A 20,514-nucleotide genomic window follows, 5' to 3' on the forward strand; every position below is an offset into this window, starting at 1 on the left:
CCCATTAATACTATTACATCATGGCGGCGTATAGAAAGTATGGCGCAGGGTCAGGAGGTATCCCTGCTCAATAGCCAGCGTCTACCAACAGCTATCGTCAGTCTTTATTGGCGCCAAACCAGAGATCAGTTATTATAGCAGCCAGGAGCTTCGTCAGGATGTAATAGAAGATCAGTAATAGCAAAGTTAGAGATGAGCGAACTTACAGTAAATTTGATTCGTCACGAACCTCTCGGCTCGGCAGTTGATGTCTTATCCTGCATAAATTAGTTCAGCTTTCAGGTGCTCCGGTTGGCTGGAAAAGCTGGATACAGTCCTAGAAGACTTTCCTAGGACTGTGTCCACCTTTTCCAGCCCACCGGAACACCTGAAAGCTGAACTAATTTACGCAGGATAAGTCATCAACTGCCGAGCCGAGAAGTTCGTGACGAATCAAATTTACTGTAAGTTCGCTCATCTCTAAGCAAAGTATACATGTACCCCTTTTTACGCTGCGTATTGTGTTTACATTTTATATTTTTTTGTATACAAAAAAAAATTATATATACGTTGCAATTAGAGATGAGCGAACTTACAGTAAATTCGATTCGTCACGAACTTCTCCGCTCAGCAGTTGATGACTTTTCCTGCATAAATTAGTTCAGCTTTCCGGTGCTCCAGTGGGCTGGAAAAGGTGGATACAGTCCTAGGAGACTTTTTTCCTAGGAATGTATCCACCTTTTCCAGCCCACGGGAGCACCTGAAGGCTGAACTAATTTACGCAGGAAAAGTCATCAACTGCCGAGCCGAGAAGTTCGTGACGCATCGTATTTACTGTAAGTTCGCTCATCTCTAGTTGCAATGCTTTTTTTTTATTTTTATTCAGTTAAACGTATTTTATTTATCCTTTTTTCTATATGTTATTTTATGTTTATTTCTTTTTTCTATATGCAAACAACAACGCAGTCTAAACCCAGCCTTAAAAATAAATAAAAAATAGTTGGTATTTCCACATGCAGAAATTGCTTTACTACAGTGGTCTCAAACTGTGGCCCTCCAGATGTTGCAAAACTTCAACTCCCAGCATGCCCGGACAGCCAACGGCTGTCCGGGCATGCTGGGAGTTGAAGTTTTGCAATATCTGGAGGGCCACAGTTTGAGACCACTGCTTTACAATGAAGATAAGAGTTTCTATTGTGTTCAACAGGGATTCCCCTGCGTAGTGCACACTGTAGCATTTCCGCTAACTTGCCGGTAAAAATTAAATGTTACGGGGTCACGTCACATCCCCAAAAAATGGTTATAAGAATTATCCAAACAGTTCCATCTACCCCAAAATGCTAGCAATAAAAACTACGGATCACCCCACAAAAACTGACCCCTCCTACAGCTTCATAGATAGAAAAGGTATATGGGTCAATAGGGTAATGTAAATAATTAAAAGGTTTAATCCCCTTAAAGGGGTACTCCGCTGGAAATCATATTTTTTTTTAAATCAAGTGGTGCCAGAAAGTTAATCAGATTTGTAAATGACTTCTATTTAAAAATCTTAATCCTTCCAGTACTTATCATCTGCTGTATGATCCACAGGAAGTTATTTTCTTTTTGAATTTCCTCTCTGTCTGACCACAGTGCTCTCTGCTGACACCTCTGTCCATTTTAGGAACTGTCCAGAGTAGGAGCAAATCCCCATAGCAAACCTATCCTGCTCTGGACAGTTCCTAAAATGGACAGAGGTGTGAGCAGAGAGCACTGTGGTCAGACAGAGAGGAAATTCAAAAAGAAAAGAACTTCCTGTGGAACATACAGCAGCTGATAAGTAATGGAAGGATTAAGATTTTTTTTTTTTAATAGAAGTAATTTACATATCTGTGTAACTTTCTGGCACCAGTTGATTTAAAAAAAAAAAAAAAAAAATTTCGGTGGAGTACCCCTTTAAGGAAAGGGCAAGTTTTTGTTCTTGTGCTTTGTTTTTTTTTCCTCCTCAGCTTTTTTTATTTTTAATTTTTCATCCACAGACTCATATCGGGGCTTGTTTTTTTTTTTTTTTTTTTTTTTTTTTTTTTTCAGGGTCAATTGTACTTTGTAATGAATTCCTTCATTTTTCCATAACGTGAGGTAAAATTGAAAAAAGAAAAAAAAAAGCAACTTTGCAAATTTTGGTGGAAGGGGAGAGTGGTCTTTAGAGATGAGCGAACTTACAGTAAATTCGATTCGTCACAAACTTCTCGGCTCGGCAGTTGATGACTTTTCCTGCATAAATTAGTTCAGCTTTTAGGTGCTCCCGTGGGCTGGAAAAGGTGGATACAGTCCTAGGAAAGAGTCTCCTAGGACTGTATCCACCTTTTCCAGCCCACCGGAGCACCGGAAATCTGAACTAATTTATGCAGGAAAAGTCATCAACTGCCGAGCCGAGAAGTTCGTGACGAATCGAATTTACTGTAAGTTCGCTCATCTCTAGTGGTCTTCTTTTTTACGCCGTTCACCTTGCAGGTAAACTGACATGTTATCTTTATTCTTTAGGTCGGTCTGATTCCAACAATATCCAATTTGTATAGTTCCCTCCTATAGTTTCAAAAAATTCTGAACAGCCATTTCTGACCCCTCTAACTTTTTTTTTTATTTTTCCATATACGGGGCTGTTTGGGGGCTCATTTTGTGGCGTTGATACCATATTGGTATTGATCAGAATTGATTTTTTTTTTTTATTGATTATTTTCTTCTGGGATTTATTCCCAGAATTTTTTTTCCTTTTTTCTGGGATGTGTTGTGATAAAAATGTGCAATTCTGGTATTTGGTATATTTTTGCATTCATGCCATTCAGTGCGGGGGTTTTCGATAATGTAAAATATAAATAGTTCGGACATTTCTGCACATGGCGATATCAAATATGTTTTATTATGGAAAAGGTTAATTTATATTAGGGTTAGGCTAGGTTCACACTGCTGCTATGCTCTGTCCCGTTAAAGGGGTACTCCTCCCCTAGACATCTTATCCCCTATCCAAAGGATAGGGGATAAGATGTCAGATCGCCGCGGTCCCGCTGCTGGGGAGCCCCGGGATCCCCACTGCGGCACTGCGCTATCATTACAGCACAGAGCGAGTTCGCTCTTCACGTAATGACGCGCAATACAGGGGCCGGAGCATTGTTACGTCATGGCTCCGCCCCTCGTGACGTCACGGCCCGCCCCTTTCAATACAAGTCTATGGGAGGGGGGCGCGGCGGTCGCCACGCCCCCTGCCATAGACTTGCATTAAGGGGACGGGCCGTGATGTCACGAGGGGCGGAGCCATGACATCACGCGGCTCCGGCCCCTGTATTGCCCGTCATTACGCACAGAGCGATCTCGCTCTGTGCTGTAATGATAGCGCGGTGCCGCAGCGGGGGTCCCCAGCAGCGGCACCGCGGCGATCTGACAACTTATCCCCTATCCTTTGGATAGGGGATAAGATGTCTAGGGGCGGAGTACCCCTTTAAGGGTCTGGTAGACTCTTTTTTTTTATTAAAAAGTTTTTGTGTGTTTGCTTAACAGACCCTGAACAGGTTGAAGCACAGCAGGCACTAACAGGTCCTGACGGATCCCATTGACTTTGCATGGGATCCATTGGGTGTCTGTTATTTTGGGGGAGTTTAGCGGAGAAAAATACCGGTCATGCAGTAATTTTTCTCACGCTAAACCCCCGTCATTTAACAACAGAACTACCTCTGATGGTGCCCAGCGGTAGTGTGAGAGAAGCCTTAACATTATTAGTTCTTTTTTTTTTTTTTTTACACTTTACAAGTCCCCATAGAAGACTTTTATAAGGCCCCTTCACACTACAGGTATCATCCTGTAAAAGCCCTGAAAAAAGTCCTGAAAACGGCCGTCAAAAAATCCCATTCATGTCAATGGGATTTTTTGTAATGGCAGGTATAGTAGAAAAATTGGACTAATTTTGGCGCTGGAACTCTGGATATTAAGAAGATCAGGAACACATCTGCATTCCTTAAAAAGGCTTTATTTGTGAATACATAGGCTACGCGTTTCTGGTCCGAAACGGACCCTTCATCAGGCAAAGTATATGTGACAGGCGTATAACACAGTGTGGTTAAAATACACTCAGTACGTACCGTATTTTTCGCCCTATAGGACGCACCGGCGTATAAGACGCACCCAATTTACAGGTGCAAAATCTAAAAAAATAAAGATTTTGAACCCAATAGTGGTCTTCAACCTGCGGACGTCCAGATGTTGCAAAACTACAACTCCCAGCATGCCCGGATAGCCGTTGGCTGTCCGGGCATGCTGGGAGTTGTAGTTTTGCAACATCTGGAGGTCCGCAGATAGAAGACCACTGCATAGGAGGTAATACTCACGTGTCCCCGCCGCTCCGGACCCGTCACCGCTGCCCTGGATGTCGCTCCATCGCTGTCGCCGTGTCCCCGTCGCTCCGGAACGTCTCTGCTGCCGGCCGGGTATCCTCGCTCTCCATCGCCGCCATCACGTCATTACGCACGCCGACGCACTTGCGCGACAACGTGATGACGAGGAAGGAGAGCGCCGGCCATACAGGGGATCCCTGAACGGAGAAGACACCGAGGAGGCAGGTAAGGTCCCTCCCGGTGTCCTGTAAGCAGTAACCCGGCTATTCAATTGGGCTGTTCGGGACCACCGCGGTGAAATCGTGGCGGTCCCGAACAGCCCGACTGAACAGCCGGGTTAGTGTCACTTTCCCTTCAGACGCGGCGGTCAGCTTTGATCGCCGCGTCTGAAGGGTTAATACAGGTCATCACCGCGATCGGTGATGTCCTGTATTAGCCGCTGGTCCCGGCTGTTGATGGCCGCAGGGACCGCCAAGATAGGGGAGTATTCGCCGTATAAGACGCACCGACTTTTTTTGGGGAAGAAAAAGTGCGTCTTATACGGCGAAAAATACGGTAGTTAGAAAGATTACGTTAATTAGGACATTCTGCAATACTCAACGTAACCACCGCAATCAGACCGGTTCTCAAGCTGTCCCACCGGAACCAGTACGGACAGGTTAAAATCAAAGGCACAGAGTTTTTTTTAATAAAAACGCGCTTATTTACATTCATATAAGAGAGAAGAGGCCCCCGTATTATAGAAGGCAACTGGGGCTAGAACGATAATAAAAGTGAAAGCTTCATATCATGTGCAATGTTTTTGATACAATGTAGACGCTGTATTTTTGACCCAATATAGACATCTCTGTTACTATGAACAATGATCTGAAACATTGTTTCGCAGTTTGATAGCTGTATTATGCAATGCAGACTATTTGACACGGCTTATCAAAACGCTACGGAGCGTTGCTCAGAGCGCTATACAGCAGTAACGGTGTTTGGATGGAGCGCAGCTGTTTCCAAAGCTCAGTTCTTTTTTTTGTGAATGTGCGCTTGTAATCCGACGCTACTCAGAGCGCTATACAGTGGTAGCAATATTAAAGGGGGCGGAGCTATTTCCAAAGCTCAGTTCCTCTTTATGAATATTGCTTGTAGCCCAGCCAAACAGTTTTCCCAGAGCGGGTCCCTGTATCAGGTTGGTGGTTTTCCTTAGAGCGCTACATGGCCGTAGCGGTGTTTGATGTGGGCGGAGCTAGTTCCTGAATGAACTAGCAATGTTAGCCCAAAGTCTATACGACAGTCATGATATTAGGAGGAACGAGGCCAGTTGCCAAGTGAGATTAGTAATATTAGTGATGTAATTCTGAGGCGCTACGTGATAGAAGCGGTATTTTAAGTGGGCGGACTTACATGCTCCCTACGTCTCGGGCGCTACATAGCAGTAGCGGTGTTTAGAGTAGGCGGAGCTATTTGTTAGGCTCACAAGTGTTCTTGCTCCAAAGTCTGTAGGGCAATTTTGAAATTTGGGAGATGCGGAGGTAGGAAGTTTATACCATAGGCCGACTAGTAGGTTACGTACTATCCAAAGGGTAGTTAAAGGGGTACTCTGGTGCTTACACATCTTAGCCCCTCTCCAAAGGAATAAAAAGGGTTAGAAACCTGGTTAAAAGGGTTAAAAATAAAAAGGGTCCAAAAAAAAAGGGTTAAAAACCTGATAAAAAAAAAAAATATAAAAACAAATGTAATTGATGAACAACATCAGGTTTTTTAATAAAGAAAACCATTAAAAATAACGGATGATGGTCGTCAGTTATCATCCGCTATTACCAGTTATTGCATCCGTTTTTTTGTTTTGTTTTTTTTTCCATCCGTTATTGAAAAATAATGGCAGTAAAAAAGCAGGATGATACCTGTAGTGTGAAAGGGGCCTAAGCCATCATTAGGGGCTAATACAGATAAATGCAGAAAACTGGGGAAGTAGAGGCTTTATCAGAGAAAATATAGAAACTCTGTAGAGTCCTTGAAGATTGTAAGGTCAGATGTTTTTTGTTTTTTCTCCCCTCTAGGTTGTCGAAATAGAGGATCCTAACATAACCAAGTATGGACAAGGACAGGAAACGCATGGCTGAGAGGATATTAAACATCACCTTAGATATAATCTACCTGCTGACCGGAGAGGTGAGAGGCGTAGTGTGCCTTCTTTTCCCTCTTTTTCACAAGCAGACAGTAAGAATGCTGGTGCTGGCTCTTTTTGTTTTATATTTCCCAAAATAATAATATCAACAATGTTAAAGGGGTTATCCAGGAAAAAACTTTCTTTTTTGTATATCAACTGGCTCCAGAATTAAACAGATTTGTAAATTAGCAAAATGGAAAGTAGTCAGCTCACCCGGCCACCGCACGGCAAAATAGTCCTCCAATTATATGAAGAAAGCAGGTAGATGCCAGCGATTAAGAAACTTCACCTTTATTAGAACCATGTTAAGATCATCGACATGCAGAGACTTCAATAAGACAAACTATTAAAATTCCAGGAATCAGCACCAAGCATGACGCGTTTCAGGTCATGTGACCTTTCATCAGATGCAGATTTGTAAATTACTTCTATTAAAAATCTCAATCCTTTCAGTACTTATGAGCTGCTGAAGTTAAGTTGTTCTTTTCTGTCTCTCTGATGCTCTCTGATGATACCTGTCTTGGGAACTGTCCAGAGTAGAAGCAAATCCCCATAGTAGAAGGCAAGGATGGTCAGCTCTCAGGATTCCCAACATGGCTGTGCACTCCAATAGTTTAAGACAACAAGACAGAAAGGGTAGCCAGTGGTATCGATGAATTCTGTTTATTCGGGTCCCATAAAAACCGCATACAAGCGGGACATGAGCCAGCAAACAATAATCAGTAGGTGTGGACGCGTTTCGGGTATACACCCTTCGTTTTAGCACGAAGTGCTAAGACGAAGGGTGTATACCCGAAACGCGTTCACGCCTACTGATTGTTGTTTGCTGGCTGATGTCCCGCTTGTATGCGGTTTTTATGGGATCCGAATAAACAGAATTCATCGATACCACTGGCTACCCTTTCTGTCTTCAAATCCCCATAGTAAACCTCTTCTACTCTGTGCAGTTGCAGAGATGTCAGCAGATTGCACTGTGGTCAGATAGAAAAGAACAACTCAACTTCAGCAGCTGATAATTATTGGAAGGATTAAGATTTTTTTAATAGAAGTAATTTACAAATCTGTTTAACTTTCTGGAGCCAGTTGATATATAAAAAGAACATTTTTCATGGAATACCCCTTTAACTAATCTGAGATACAAATCTTGGGAAAAAGGCCTTCGATGTGCCCAAAGAATAATGCAGTCATGAAAAAATCTGATTTGAAAAACCTTTATTAATAAGTTTTTTTATTTTTTTTATTTAAAATCACCCTGACCCTCTTCTGAATCCCAACTTTTCATTATTATGATCATTATTGCAAGTTGTGGAGTCCGCTTCACATTGAACATCCAAATGGCTCACCTGTGCCACGGACCGGCCGGTTCCGCCCTCGGCCCACAATCCAATTGAGAAAAGAAGAAGGTCCGGCACTTCAGGTGAAGGATTAAAACCAGCTTTCTTTTATTCAAACCTTGACACAGTTCACATACAGAACAACATCTGACGCGTTTCGCCCGCGTTGGGGCTTAATCGTTAAATGTTTGTTAGTCTACGATTAAGCCCCAACGTGGGCGAAACGCGTCAGATGTTGTTCTGTATGAGAACTGTGTCAAGGTTTGAATAAAAGAAAGCTGGTTTTAATCCTTCACCGGAAGTGCCGGACCTTCTTCTTTTCTCAATATGATCATTATTATGACCATTCGCGCATAAAGGCGCTTCCCCTGGCTCGTACGGGCCAGAGGGAGTGCCTTTGTGCACGAAACTTGTTGCCGCCCCTTTGTATGCCCCCTGCCTCACCTGTCCATCGCTGCTCGTACGGACCAGAGAAAGCGCCATTGTGTGCGAAACTTGTTGCCGCCCCTTTGTATGCCCCCTGCCTCACCTGTCCATCGCTGCTCTTACGGACCAGAGAAAGCGCCATTGTGCGCGAAACTTGTTGCCGCCCCTGCCTCACCTGTCCATCGCTGCTCCCTGTGTGTCTGTCCCTTTGGATGTGTATCTATGTTCATGTTGCATAAAGCCTGGATTTTCTACTGACAAGGGGTGGTGAGTGCATTATCCTTATACTGTGCCTGCAATTCTAGTGATTAGTTAAGGTCTGAACACCCAGACCCTGACTGATCAAAACTTTTGACATGTCTCAGGGACATGCCACATGCTAAGTGTCTGGAAATGGTCCGGAGAGAGACAGGGGTGTGTATTGAAGGTAGAAAAGGAAACTTTAAGCTGCTTGTGCACCCAACCCTTCGTGAAAATGATGACAGGTTCCTGTTTAAAGGAAAGCGAACCTGACAAATGGGACGTGCAAAGATAAATGACTGTGTCTCATTCTCCATCTTTAGGATTACATAGCGGTGAAGACAGTATCCGATGAGGAAGAAGGATGGAGCAGCACCCAGATTCCCATCACAAAGACCACATCTCACTCACTGAGAAAAGAGAGAATCAATGAGAAAAAGATCCTAGAACTCACCAACAAGATCATAGAGTTGTTAACTGGAGAGGTACCTTATATAGTAATAACAAGGGAGGTGTCTGCTTAGTGACTGAATCATTGTATGTCTGCTCAAAAAGTTAAAGGGGTTATCCACCATTAGGTGATTTTAACACCTACTTGTCAGACAGTAATGGACATACTGCGCTTGTTTTTGGATTAAATGGCTATGTTGTGAGATTACCATACAAATGTAGCTAGCTTTTTTTTTTTTTGCTTTCCTGTTGAAGTTTTCTTTTTTACTACAAATCCCAGAATTCCACTTTCCTCCCTCCCACACATCAGCCATCCCACCCAACAACAACAAAAAACAAGCTAGATTCAATGAAAAAGGTCAGTGCTTTCTAATCAGGGTGCTTCCAGCTGTTGCTAATTCCCTGTGGTCATTCCACCCATTGAAGCAGAAAAGGCTCCCTGTCATCACTTGACTAGTGATGTCAGGTCTCGGCCGCACTGCATCCTGGGAAATACCTGAGACAGGATTAATTTCGTATGCTGTTAAAAATGAACATCCAGAGCAAAGATCACATAAGAATGCAAGACCAGCCATCAGAGACCGGTACGGACACTATATTATGAACTACACTAACTTTACAGCCCCTGTAGCATAGTCAGATAAAAAAATTCCTGGAATACCCCTTTAAGTAAGTTCTTAGACACTGGTGCCAGTCAAAAGGTGAATCTCTACCTTTATCAACATAGTTTAAACTTATTTTTTTTGTGATATATGGCTTTAAATCTATTAAATAATTATGCATTTTTAAAGATACAAAACTTGTTGGGGGGAATTTATCAAGGGATTTAAATGGTTTTATTTGCAGTGTTTGGCGCAAAAAAGGTACACGCACGTTGCGTGCGGGTATTTGTGCCTTTTTGCCGCACAGCCAATTTGCTATTGACGTGTGTGGAAATGTCCGAAGTACTAAAATAAAATGTTGTTGGTCCCGTGTGGTTAACGTTGTAAATTTAAAATAATACCAAAGTACTAAATTGCAGATATTTGGTCACCTGACATGCCAAAAAGACACAAAAAATGTGAGCTAAATGTCATATATATGCAAAAGTGGTACCGCTAAAAAATAAGCCCTCATACAGCCTCGTATATTGAAAAATAAGAAAGTTAAAAGGGTTCAGCAGAGGATTAGCGATGCAATACAGCAACACACAGCACTTATCACAGACACTTTTTCTTACAGTGTAAAATTGACGGTGCTGAGGAAATTTCTCCTAGCTGTCTATTGCTCAGACAAATTTATCATAATGTCTGCACTATTTTGTTAATTTGACGTACGTCAGCACTTTCACAGCTTAAAATTAAATTTTTGACTGTTAAACACGTCTACCACAGACCATTATGGGAACCCCGCCGCCCCCTTTTTACAGAGCTTTACTGTGTTTTTATCGTATTGTAGTAATATAGGTGGCTGTAAATACTGAGTGTGTTCTTTTTTTTAACCTAGGTTAGTGCAGAAACTTTGGAGATCTTTTTCCAAAAACAAAACTCAGATTGCTATAAGGCAGGGTTTAACAAATTTGTTATAATTCTAGGAGACAGCAAAAAAAGTTGAGAGCCAGGATGCTGTTGTTTGTCACAAAATGTTTCATAACGCAACATGACGTTATGTGACATCATATCATCTGTCATTAGTGTGTCCTCATCTCCACTGTGTCACATTTATTAGTGTGAATTCGGGTAGAAAACAGACATGGTGCACATCTACAATATTGTATAATGATCTGATTACTTCTCAGCATAATATCAAAAACTAACAGGTTGTTAGTAAACATTTTTGATCAAAAAGTACAAGCCCACTCGCCACGTCAAGGCCACCTATTCAGAGTGGGTCCCTAACGTCCCTAGCATAAAATGGCGTAGCACTGGGCGGCGACCACCACCACCAGTGCCCACGGGGGGGAAACGACCCACTGGCAAAGCGGCCCCAATGCCACTCAAACCAGTCTATGGGTCGCACCTCCCCGCAGACACGGCGCCACGGCAGCAACGGACCCAGCACAGCACCACACCAGTGTGAACAGGGTGCTACAGCTCACTTACCATGCTCTCCCAGTCAGACTGGGCGGCTGCTAGGAAAGAAATGGCCCTTGTGTAGCTAACTACTACTTATATAGGGTTGGGCTGAGGGGGTGGGGAAGAGTGCAGCACATGTTCAAACAAAAAAAAGGAGGGGATAGAAAACACAGTGTGAATTCGGGTAGAAAAACAGACATGGTGCACATCTACAATCTTGTATAATGATCTGATTGCTGACTGGGAGAGCATGGTAAGTGAGCTATTACACCTTGTTCACACTGGTGTGGTGCTGTGCGGCGTCCGTTGCTGCCGTGGCGCCGTGTCTGCAGGGAGGTGCGACCCATAGACTGCTTTGAGTGGCATTGGGGCCGCCATGCCAGTGGGTCGTTTCCATCACCAGCGAACCCCCCCCCCCCCGTGGGCACTGGTGTCGCGGCGGTGGTGGTCGCCGCCCAGTGCTACGCCATTTTATGCTAGGGACGTTAGGGACCCACTCTAAATAGGTGGCCTTGACGTGGCGAGTGGGCTTGTACTTTTTGATCAAAAATGTATACTAACAACCTGTTAGTTTTTGATATTATGCTGAGAAGCAATCGGATCATTGTGCAAGATTGTAGCTGTGCACCATGTCTGTTTTCTACCCGAATTCACATTTATTAGTGCCCCCTCGTCTCTTCTTGTGTCACAGTCATTAGTGTCCCCTCATCTCCCCTATGTCACAGCTATTAGTGTCCCCTCGTCTCTTCCTGTGTCACAGTCATTAGTGTCCCCTCATCTCTTCCTGTGTCAGTCATTAGTGTCCCCTCATCCCTTCCTGTGTCACAGTCATTAGTGTCCCCTCATCTTTCTGTGTCACAGTAATTAGTGTCCCCTCATCTCTTCCTGTGTCAGTCATTAGTGTCCCTTCATCTCTTTCTGTGTCACAGTCATTAGTGTCCCCTCATCTCTTCCTGTGTCACAGCTATTAGTGTCCCCTCATCTCTCGCTGTGTCACAGTCATTAGTATCCCCTCATCTCTTCCTGTGTCACAGTCATTAGTGTCCCCTCATCTCTTCCTGTGTCACAGTCATTAGTGTCCCCTCATCTCTCGCTGTGTCAGTCATTAGTGTCCCCTCATCTCTTCCTGTGTCACAGCTATTAGTGTCCCCTCATCTCTCGCTGTGTCACAGTCATTAGTATCCCCTCATCTCTTCCTGTGTCACAGTCATTAGTATCCCCTCATCTCTTCCTGTGTCACAGTCATTAGTGTCCCCTCATCTCTTTCTGTGTCACAGTCATTAGTGTTCCTCTCATGGGGCATTTTCGCATGCGGTGATACTAGTTATGTTTTCTTAGTTTTTTTTTGGTTTTTTGTAAATACATTTTATCAGACTTTTCCAACAAAGAAAACAAGAAACACAAATGAAACAAAACCGTCATGCTAGGCACAGCACAGCACGTTGTGGGCTAAATGTGCATTTGTACGTGATAAACTGTGGCAAAGTAGAGAGAAAATAAATAATTGTCCATAGAAAATCTGCTTGAGAAAAGAAATCCGAAAACGGTAACACCCTAAAATCCTCATAGTTTGTTTCTTTAATAAAAAAAGTTGGAAAAGGGTGTGATTTAAATAGGCACTGTCCCACATCTGGGGTAATGCCATGAAGTTACATACCGTACCTATACCATTAACTACAAAATACATGTGTTATAAAATATACATATATCTATTAAAAAGAGGCAAATTGGTCTGAAAACACAGTGGCCACATTTGCCTCTTTTTATTGGAAATCTGTACTTTATATGATCTATGTTATGACTAAGTCGGAGGTACTACTCTATAAGCAATTCTACCATTCTTTCAGTTTTTGTGCCTTCTTTGAACTTTTATATTAAATGTGATTTTAGCTTTTTTCACTGAATCTTTTGTGTGTATCAGGTTCCTATAAGGTGTCAGGATGTCGCTGTCTATTTCTCCATGGAGGAGTGGGAGTATTTAGAAGATCACAAGGATCTGTACGAGGATGTCATGGTGGAGACCCACAGATCACTGTGTAAGCATAACCTTTTATTGACTGGATGGAGTAGATCACTTTTGAAATATCCATAATCTGATAATCTAATTTTAGAGAAACAATGTTTTTCTCCATTGGCCTTGCTTCTTTTATAGATGAACCCAGTATAAGGAACAACCCCGATGGGTTCTCCAGTCCTCTTCATGCACACAACTGTCCAGAGGAAAATGACAATGTCCTACAGGATTGTAAGGTAGATGAGAGATCACAGGAAATGCTGGATATGATCTTATTCAGTCTTATTTTATTGTTTACATTTATATATATATATATATATATATATTTTTTTTTTGTAATTAATACAGTAGCTGTAAATGTTTCTAAATTCATAAAATGTCTGTTAAAGTCAATGAACAACTATTATGTATGGGGGGAAAATGGTTAATTTAGGTTTAAAGGGGTTGTCCCCATTCTGCAGAGGTTTGTGACAAGAACATAATTTTTCCTCTGTATAAATCATAAGTCAGACTGCACATGGAGTATTGTGTCCAATTTTGGGCACCTGTATATAAGAAGGACATGGTTGAATTGGAAAAGGTGTAGAGGAGGGCGACAAAGGTAATTAACGTTTCACCATTATCACAGATGGGGATTCTTTACTGTAGGAGCAGTGAGACTATGGAACTCTCTGCCACATGATGTTGTGATGTCTGACTCAATAAACAAGTTCAATGGGGGTCTGGATGTTTTTTGGGAAAAATATAATATTACATATTATAGCTACTAGATTTATGCTGATAGAACGTTGATCCGGGGATATATTCTGATTGCCATATAGGAAAGGAATTTTTTCTTCGTTATGGCAATTGGCATCAGCCTCATAAGGAGTTTTGCCTTCCTCTGGATCAACACAGTAGAGTTATATATTACTCTTGTCTTTTTTTGAGACCACTAAAAATATTTTGCATTTAGGAAGGAAATAAACAATTAAATAAAAGCAGTGCAAAGATGTCCTAAACCCTTAACGACATCTGACGTAAATGTACGTCATGGTACAGATCATGGTATCTGCTGCAGTTAAAATGGATGATCGTATCGCCTGCGTCACTGCTGCGGGAATCGGATCATCTGGAATGGCGGATGGAGGTCCCCTCACCTGCCTCCGTCCATCTCCTGGGGTCTTCTGCTCTGGTCTGAGATCAAGCAGACCAGAGCAGAAGATGACCGATTACACTGATCAGTGGTATGCCCTATGTATAGCACTGAACAGTATTAGAAATCAAATGATTGCTATATATAGTCCCCTATGGGGACATAAAGGCTGCATAAAAAAATTAGAAAAATCCCCTCCCCCCAAAAAGATGTAAATCGTCCCATTTTACCCCCAAAAAGTGTAAAAAAAATAAATAAAATTAATAAACATATTTCATATCGCCGCATGCGTAAATGTCCGAACTATCAAAATATAATGTTAATCATCCCGTATGGTGAATGGCGTAAACGTAAAGAAGAAGAAAAAGAAAGTCCAAAATTGCTGATTTTTTTTCTCACATTTTATTCCAAAAAAAATTTATACAAAAATGATTAAAAAGTAAAATATAAGCAAAAGTGGTACTGATAAAAACTAAAGATTACGGCACAAAAAAATAAGCCCTCATACCAACCCATATACAGAAAAAATAGGTGGTGAAAATAGGACAATTTCAAACATACTAATTTTATTAAAATAGTTTGAGATTTTTTTTAAACGGTAAAATTATATAAACGCATATAACATGGGTATCATTTTAATCATATTGACCCACAGAATAAAGAAACCATGTAAATTTTACCGTAAAGTGTACAGCGTGAAAACATAACTTTCCCAAATTTACTAAATTGCTGTTTTCTTTTCAATACCCCCACATAAATAATATATTTTTTTTTTGCTAAGCTGTACATTTTATGGTAAAATAAGTGATGTCATTACAAAGTAAAATTGGTGATGCAAAAAAGAAGTCCTCATATGGGTCTGTGAATGGAAATATAAAAGAGTTATGATTTTTAGAAGGTGAGGAGGGAAAAACGAAAATGCAAAAATTAAATTGGCCTGGTCCTTAACTCCTTGGCGACGGAGGGCGTATGCATACGCCCTCGCGTCCCGTCACTTAAGGACGGAGGGCGTATCCATATGCCCTCCGTATTTCCGATCACTGCCGCTTGCCGGGCGGTGATCGGACCGGGATGACTGCTGATATCTATCAGCAGGCATCCCGTGGCAATGCCTAGGGGGGGTCCTGAGACCCCCCCATGTCGGCGATCACAGCAAATCGCAGGTCAATTCAGACCCGATCTCCCGGAAAATAAGCGTGATCGGAGCTGTCAGAGACAGCTCCGACCAGCCTAAAGGATAGGAGCGAGGTGGCAGTTTTGCCACCCCCTCCTATCCCCTGCCATTGGTCGGTCAGGCTGACCATCAATGGCAGGAGGGGGGCGGGGGGGTTAGAGTTAATTTCCCCCTGCTCTGCCCACCGATCGAAGTCGGTACAGAGCGGGGGGAACATGGCCCGGCTTACCCGGACCTGCGGCGGCATCCCGGAGTAGCGGCGTCATCATCTGAGCGGCGGCCGGAAAGTGTGTTGGAGAAGGCTGCAGTGAAGATCGCGATAAGTGATCTTCACTGTGGCCTTCTAAAAGCTGCAAAACTACAACTCCCAGCAAGCCCACACAGCCAAAGGCCCAGTGTAGTTCTGCAATATCTGGCCCTTCAGATGTTGCAGAACTACAACTCCCAGCATGCCTGGACAATATAGGCATGCTTGGAGTTGTAGTTTTGCAACATCTGGAGGGCTACAGTTTGGAGGCCACTACTCAGTGGTCTCCAAACTGTTCTTCCCCAGTTGTTGCATAACTACAACTCCTAGCATGCCCAGACTGTCCAGGCATGCTGGGAATTGTAGTTCTGCAACATCTGAAGGGCCAGATATTGCAGAACTACATGCCCAGCATCCCTGACTGTCTGGCCATGCTGGGAATTGTAGTTTTGCAACAGCTGTAGGCACACTGGTTGGGAAACACTGAGCTAACACTGAGTTTCCTAACACTGAGTTTCCTAACTCAGTGATTCCAATCCGTGTGCCTCCAGCTGTTGCAAAACTACAACTCCCAGAGTGATCTGACAGACCGTTCATACTGGGAGTTGTAGTCTTGCAACAGCTGGAGGCACATGGGTTGGAATCACTGAGCCAGAGTCTGTTTTCTAACTCAGTGGTTCCCCACCAGTGTGCCTACAGCTGTTGTAAAACTACAACTCCCAGCATGTACGGTCTGTCAGTGCATTCTGGGAGTTGTCATTTTGCCACAGCTGAAGGTTTGGGGCGCCCCCCCCCCCCCCCCCATGTGATTGTACAGGGTACATTCACACAGGCGGGTTTACAGTGGGTTTCCTTCAAGGATACTGCCTGTGTGAGTGTACCCTAAAAACACTACACTACACTAACAAATAATAAAAAGTAAAACACTACACATACACCCCCTTACACGTCGCCCCCCCCCCCCCCAATAAATATGAAAAACGTCTCATACGGCAGTGTTTCCTAAACGGTGCCTCCAGCTGTTGCAAAACCACAACTCCTAGTGTTGCCGGACAGCCATAGACTGTCCTGGCAGGCTGGGAGTCCTGCAACAGCTGGTGGCACCCTGTTTCGGAAACACTGCTGTAGGGTTTTGGAGGAGACAAGCCCCATCCTTGTAACCGGGTCCACCCCTACTGCAAATTCCTTATTCAGGCCTCAAATGCGCATGGCGCTCTCTCACTTCAGAGCCCTGTCGTATTTCAAGGCAACAGTTTAGGGCCACATATGGGGTATCTCCGTACTCGGGAGAAATTGCGTTACAAATTTTGGGGGGATTTTTCTCCCATTACCCTTTGTAGAAATGGTACATTTTGGAAAAAAACTGCACTTTAGTGAAAAATTTTTCTTTTAATTTACACATCCGAATTTAACGAAAAGTCGTCAAACACCTGTGGGGTGTTAAGGCTCACTGCACCCCTTGTTAAGTGCCTTGAGGGGTGTAGTTTCTAAAATAGTATGCCATGGTGTTTTGTTTTTTTTTTGCTGTTCTGGCACCATAGGGGCTTCCTAAATGTGACATGCCCCCAAAAACCATTTCAGCAAAATTCACTCTCCAAAATCCTGTTGTCGCTCCTTCCCTTCTGAGCCCTCTACTGCGCCCGCCGAACACTTGACATACACATATGAGGTATTTTCTTACTCGAGAGAAATTGGGTTACAAATTTTGGGGGGCTTTTTCTCCTAATACCCCTTGTAAAGTTTCAAAAACTGGGTCTACAAGAACATGCGAGTGTAAAAAATGAAGATTTTGAATTTTCTCCTTCACTTTGCTGCTATTCCTGTGAAACACCTAAAGGGTTAACAAACTTTTTGAATGTCATTTTGAATACTTTGAGGGGTGCAGTTTTTATAATGGGGTCATTTATGGGGTATTTCTAATGTGAAGGCCCTTCAAATCCACTTCAAACCTGAACTGGTCCCTGAAAAATTCTGATTTTGGAAATTTTGTGAAAAATGGAAAATTGCTTCTGAACTTTTAAGCCCTCTGGTGTCTTCCAAAAGTAAAAACCTGTCAACTTTATGATGCAAACATAAAGTAGACATATTGTATTTGTGAATCCGTATATAATTTATTTGGAATGTCTGTTTTCCTTACAAGCAGAGAGCTACAAAGTTAGAAAAATGCTAAATTTTCTATTTTTTCATCAAATTTTGGAATTTTTCACCAAGAAATGATGCAAGTATCGACAAAAATTAGCATAAAGTAGAATATGTCACGAAAAAACTGTCTCGGAATCAGAATGAAAATTAAAAGCATCCCAGAGTTATTAATGCTTAAAGTGACAGTGGTCATAATTGCAAAAAATGCTCCCGTCCTTAGGGTTATAATGGGCTCCGTCCCCAAGGAGTTAAGGGGTTAATCTTCACATGCTGTCTTCTTATTTGATCTTTATTTGTTCTTTTTATGGAGAATTAGATTGAAGAACTGGCTGATATTAAATGTGAAGTAATTTCTGAAGATGAAGAGATGTATGTAGAAGATAGCCGACAATGTAAGCTAGAGGATGTTCCCACATATATCAGCACTGGTGAGTGATAACTATTAAAGGGGTACTCCGGTGGAAAACTTTTTATTTATTTATTTATTTATTTTTTAAACCAACTGGTGCCAGAAAGTTAAACAGATTTGTAAATTATATAAGAAGAAAATATATAACCAATCCTTTTAGGATTTTACCCCAAAGGGTACACAATGAATGCAAATGTAGTATAGAGAATTTCAATTGATATAGATTTTATTAAACATGTATAAAACAATTAATAAAATTGTATAAAATTAATCTAATCCAGCGCAGCCGGCGTATGGTGGACGGAGACAACATCAAGCGCCAGGAGCAGTAACACAGACCAGCAGGTCTGTACTAGTCAATAGACTGATAAAATCAATTGTATAAGTGGACACACTATTGGTCCATCTATTCATCACTAAGATAATATAACAGCTGCACCAGAGAAGGACTTAAACCCCTTTTTTAGACCGGTATATTTTTTTCCAATAATTTTTAATATTTTTTATACTAATTTTTTCATCATGTATGATTGTTAGAATCAAGTCTTCCCATTTTGGTGATCAATACCACTAGGGCCCAGTGGATTGTTCACCTTCATATATCTGTGCCAGGATTAGATTCATTTTATAGATTTTATTAAACATGTATAAAACAATTAATAAAATTGTATACCAATTGAAATTCTCTATACTACATTTGCATTCATTGTGTACCCTTTGGGGTAAAATCCTAGAAGGATTGGTTATATATTTTCTTCTTATATTATTTATTTCTGGCCGTTGGGGTTTCGGCATATAACCAACTATATCCTCGGATTGTAGATTTGTGAGCTGCACACGTTTTTTCCTTTTTACAGATTTGTAAATTACTTCTATTAAAAATTCTTAATCTTTTCAGTACTTCTTAGCGCCTGTATAATACAGAGGAAATTCTTTTCTTTTGGGATTTCTTTTCTGTCTGACCACAGCGCTCTCTGCTGACACCTCTGTCCAGAGCAGCATATGTTTGCTATGGGGGTTTTCTCCTGATCTGGACAGTTCCAGACATGGACAGAGGTGTCAGCAGAGAGCACTGTGGTCAGACAAAAAAGAAATCCAAAAAGAAAAGCATTTCCTCTGTAGTACAGAGCCGCTTATAAGTACTGGAAGGATTAAGATTTTTAATAGAAGTAATTTACAAATCTGTTAAACTTCCTGGCATCAGTGATAAAAAAAATAAAAAATAAAAAGTTTTCCACCGGAGTACCCCTTTAAATCCTGAAAAGATTATTGTATTGCCTATTACACTCTTGCCTTGTTTATTACAGATGGAATAGAAGAAGACATCTATCCTGAGAGATATGTGGAATTTCCTGAGTCCCATAACAAAAGTAAGTGTTCTATGTATAGAGCACCCAAATTTCCTCCAGCTACTCCTTTTTTTACAACTGAATAATCCATCAGATGAGCAGAAGGGCATTTATTTTATTACATTTTACCTCTGACCATGATCTAGGAGACAGATTCTTTTTAACAGAGGTAGTGGGCTCCCTTTGTAAGCCCATCTGTGATCCTGATAAATAAATGTTAATAATAGTTTTATGTACCCCAAAATGCTAAAAAAACAAAACAAAAACAAAAACAGTACTTTTCTGGCAAGAAACAAGCTTTCATAAAGCTACGTCTATGGGGGGGGGGGGGAAGGGTGGGGCGAATAATTTAGTTTGGCATACACAATATCCAAGTGAACACATATGAAAAACGTACATATCTACCTAAGATTAACCTGTAGTTGTGCAGCAGAGGACAGGTGACAAGCTTGTCACCTGCCCCCGCCACACAACTACAACTCCCAGCATGTCCTTACTGTAAGGACATGCTGGGAGTTGTAGTTGTGCAAGCCAGGTAAACGGGTGGTAATGTGCTCCGCTCCCTGGCCGGCGGTGATCAGAAAATCACTGTAGCTTCATGTTTCCCGCCAGGTCCCGGGCCAAATTTGAAATGACAGTAAACTCTGTGGTGCCGTAACAAAGGGAGCCCGGGCTGACATAACACTGCAGCCTTTAAGAATACAACAGCCGGGCCGGGGGATGTGCAGGAGCCGTCCCTGCCATCGCTCAGCGTGTACTCCCATCCCGTCTGCAGGAGTCCCGGCGGCTGCAGAGTGATGCCACCCCGGGCCCCTTTCAATATAACGGAGCCGCTGAGTTTTAGTCCCTGCTGTAAGATCAAATTTCCTGCCGGGTTCCGTGATTGGCTGCTCGGGCCAGGCCAATCACGGGACCCAGCGGGAAACTTGAAATTACATTGGGGACTCCATAAACTCTGTGGCACTGAGATATATTAAAGGAGCCCAGGCTGGCATCACTCTGCAGCCACCCAGGCTCCATCTGATTCTATCCCCGCTAC

General features: G+C 42.3%; 1 protein-coding gene across 1 annotated transcript in view; it reads left to right on the forward strand.

The window, feature by feature from the left end:
* The window catches only part of LOC130283196 (uncharacterized), a 71,374-nt gene that overhangs the window by 1,354 nt on the left and 49,506 nt on the right, over positions 1 to 20,514 (forward strand). Inside the window, exons 2-7 of the mRNA XM_056532401.1 lie at positions 6,392 to 6,503; positions 8,825 to 8,986; positions 12,927 to 13,041; positions 13,158 to 13,255; positions 18,034 to 18,145; positions 19,434 to 19,496. Of these exons, the coding sequence (XP_056388376.1) occupies positions 6,426 to 6,503; positions 8,825 to 8,986; positions 12,927 to 13,041; positions 13,158 to 13,255; positions 18,034 to 18,145; positions 19,434 to 19,496 (628 nt within the window). The 5' untranslated portion in view covers positions 6,392 to 6,425. The remainder of the gene's footprint in view (positions 1 to 6,391; positions 6,504 to 8,824; positions 8,987 to 12,926; positions 13,042 to 13,157; positions 13,256 to 18,033; positions 18,146 to 19,433; positions 19,497 to 20,514) is intronic.

Source organism: Hyla sarda, chromosome 7 (assembly GCF_029499605.1).
Source record: "Hyla sarda isolate aHylSar1 chromosome 7, aHylSar1.hap1, whole genome shotgun sequence".
NCBI classification, from domain to species: Eukaryota; Metazoa; Chordata; class Amphibia; order Anura; family Hylidae; genus Hyla; species Hyla sarda.